The 2,350-nt window shown below is 50.1% G+C and overlaps 1 protein-coding gene across 1 annotated transcript in view; it reads left to right on the forward strand.

Moving 5' to 3' along the window:
- The window catches only part of LOC103752074 (ETS translocation variant 3-like protein), a 4,989-nt gene extending 4,925 nt beyond the window's left edge, over window positions 1–64 (forward strand). Inside the window, exon 5 of the mRNA XM_008855737.2 lies at window positions 12–64. Within this exon, the coding sequence (XP_008853959.2) occupies window positions 12–64 (53 nt within the window). The remainder of the gene's footprint in view (window positions 1–11) is intronic.
- The last annotated feature ends 2,286 nt before the right edge of the window (window positions 65–2,350 follow it).

A 2,350-nucleotide genomic window follows, 5' to 3' on the forward strand; every position in this document is an offset into this window, starting at 1 on the left:
TCGGATCTTCCCTGGGCCCAGGCTGGCTGGGCCCTTGCTGCCATTTCCAGAGCCTCCAAGGTGACCTGCCCAGCTTTGCCTCTTTCACTCCTGCACTGCTGCCCCCTCTCCGCTCTGACTGGACCCATCTCTCAGGACTCATCTTGCCTCCTCTCTCCTCAGAGAAGCAGCTTCCAGGGTCCTCCAAGTCAGATGTTCTACTCCTGCATTTCCAGGGCTCCCCCTGCTGACTGGACTGGAACATGGCACTGGTGAGAGACTTCAACACCTGTTGCTCAGGCCTGAGGAGTTGGTGGCAAAGCCTAGCCCTATAGTGGAGCCAATGGAGCACCTGGATCCCAGGGACAGACCCTCCCCAGGGACCCATGGATCAAACTTGGGGATGGAAGCCCTGTGTCCCCAAATCCAGAAAACTTCAGAACCATGTGGTCCTTGGATTCCCCTTAACTGGAGAGGAAGATGTAAAGGGGGTAGTCCTTCCCCCGTTCCACCTGCCTCCAGTTTTGCACCTCCTTCTACTTGGATACCAGCTGGACTCACAGAAGAATCTAAAGGGCAAAGGTGAACCAAGGCGGGACATTGCAGGAAGGTTCAAATGTGAGCATGGGGAAACTGAGGCGATGCTCCGCCTCTTGTACCAAACTGCCTATCAGACTAAGGAAATACCATTAATCTCAACTTTTTTGCAAAGAAATGAAATTAAGGTTTCCATCATTGAATACCCCATGCCTATCCACAGGAGGGGATTAAAGGTCTGGGTTGGGGCGGGTTTGTTTTGCTTGAGTCTCAGGGGCCTTTCCTCCTCTGGACTCATCTTCCCATCTTAGCTAAGGTCTCCAGTCTCTTTCCTATCCCTCCATGTATTTCTCTGCCTTCCCTGATTGCTCAGACCCTAGAGCACCTGTCCCTGCTAGGCAATTCCTTTTATCTCAGTGGTCCTGAAACCCAGGCAGGTAAGGAGGGAGGGATTAACTCCCTCATCTCTGTAAGACTCCACTGTGAATAAAATGCTTGTAGCAAACTGCCCTCTTGGCCCACAGCCTCTCTTCAGCACACCCCAGTCAAGGCAGTGTTCCTCCTGTGTTCTAATCTTTTGTGGAAATGAGGAGGAGGACTTTAAGCCTGAAGTGGAATTGGAAGTCACCCAGAAAATCTCTTTTCTCCTATAATCATCGAGAGAGAAAGGCTGAACCAACCAGGGACCCCAAAGCTTCCCAGCAATGTGGGAAGCCAGACCCAGGGGGAAAAAAAACTTCAGAAATAGCAGGGTCTCTACAGACGAGCTTCAGGCCCCTGCCCAAGACCTCTGGGCAGAATTCAAGAGTTAAAGTGGAAAAAGAGGCTGGTGCTGAGCTTCCTCTTCCTCTGCCCTACCAATGAGAAGCAGAACGAACTTGAAGCACCTGGTGACAGTGGAGTGTGTGGAATGCCTAAGGGAAAGGGTCTTTGACTCAACCACAGATGTGTGGATGGGGAGGGTTGTTGCATGAGCCAAGGCCACTGCTCATCCTCCTCTCCCTATCTCTAGGCTGCCAAGTGTATGGCTTGGATTAGTCGTCTGTCCCTTTTATGGACCAGCACATGAAGCTGAGAGGCCCAAAGCATCCCTCTGCCCATCCCAAGTGTCCCTGAAGGCCCCCTCACATTTGCTTCTTCAGTCCTGTGACTGTAGATTATCAGCTGACTGCTGTGGGAAAGGAGAGACCCAGCGTATACAAGGTCCAACCCTCACCCACAGAAAGGTTGAGAACATTCCCAAACTGGGCCTTGGATCAGGAGAAAGGGTCTCAGTCTCCTTCCATAAGCCCAATGCTAAAAAGGAGGTCCGGACTCTTTCCCAGTATCCCCCAGAGCCACAGTGAAAACTTCTTCCTACTTCTCCCAAAGCTGTAAGCCCATCCCCAGCACTGGAAGGACCAGACCAGAGACTTTCCTGTCACCCTTCTGGGTTTAAAGGACAGTGAGTACTGCTTTCCTCCAGCATCAAGAAGTGAGGGTGTACTCGCAGAGCACGTGTCCTGTTCTGAGTGTCTAGCCCTACAAACAGGGATTTCTCCATAAGGGATTTTGGGAGATTGATTTTATAACCTGCCACTATACTGAAAGTGATGATCAATTCTAGTTTTCTGGTGGAATTTTTGGGATCTCTTAGGTATAGTATCATATCATTTGCAAAAAGGGATAGTTTGACCTCTTCTTTTCCTTTAATCTCTTTCTCCTGTCTTATTGCTCTAGCAAGAGTTTCAAGCACTATGTAGAAAAGGAGTGGAGATAGTGGGCAGCCTTGTCTGGTTCCTGATTTCAATGGGAATGCTTCCAGTTTTTCTCCATTTAGATTGATGTTGGCTGT

Source organism: Nannospalax galili, unplaced genomic scaffold (assembly GCF_000622305.1).
Source record: "Nannospalax galili isolate Female #2095 unplaced genomic scaffold, S.galili_v1.0 scaffold591, whole genome shotgun sequence".
Taxonomy (NCBI): Eukaryota; Metazoa; Chordata; class Mammalia; order Rodentia; family Spalacidae; genus Nannospalax; species Nannospalax galili.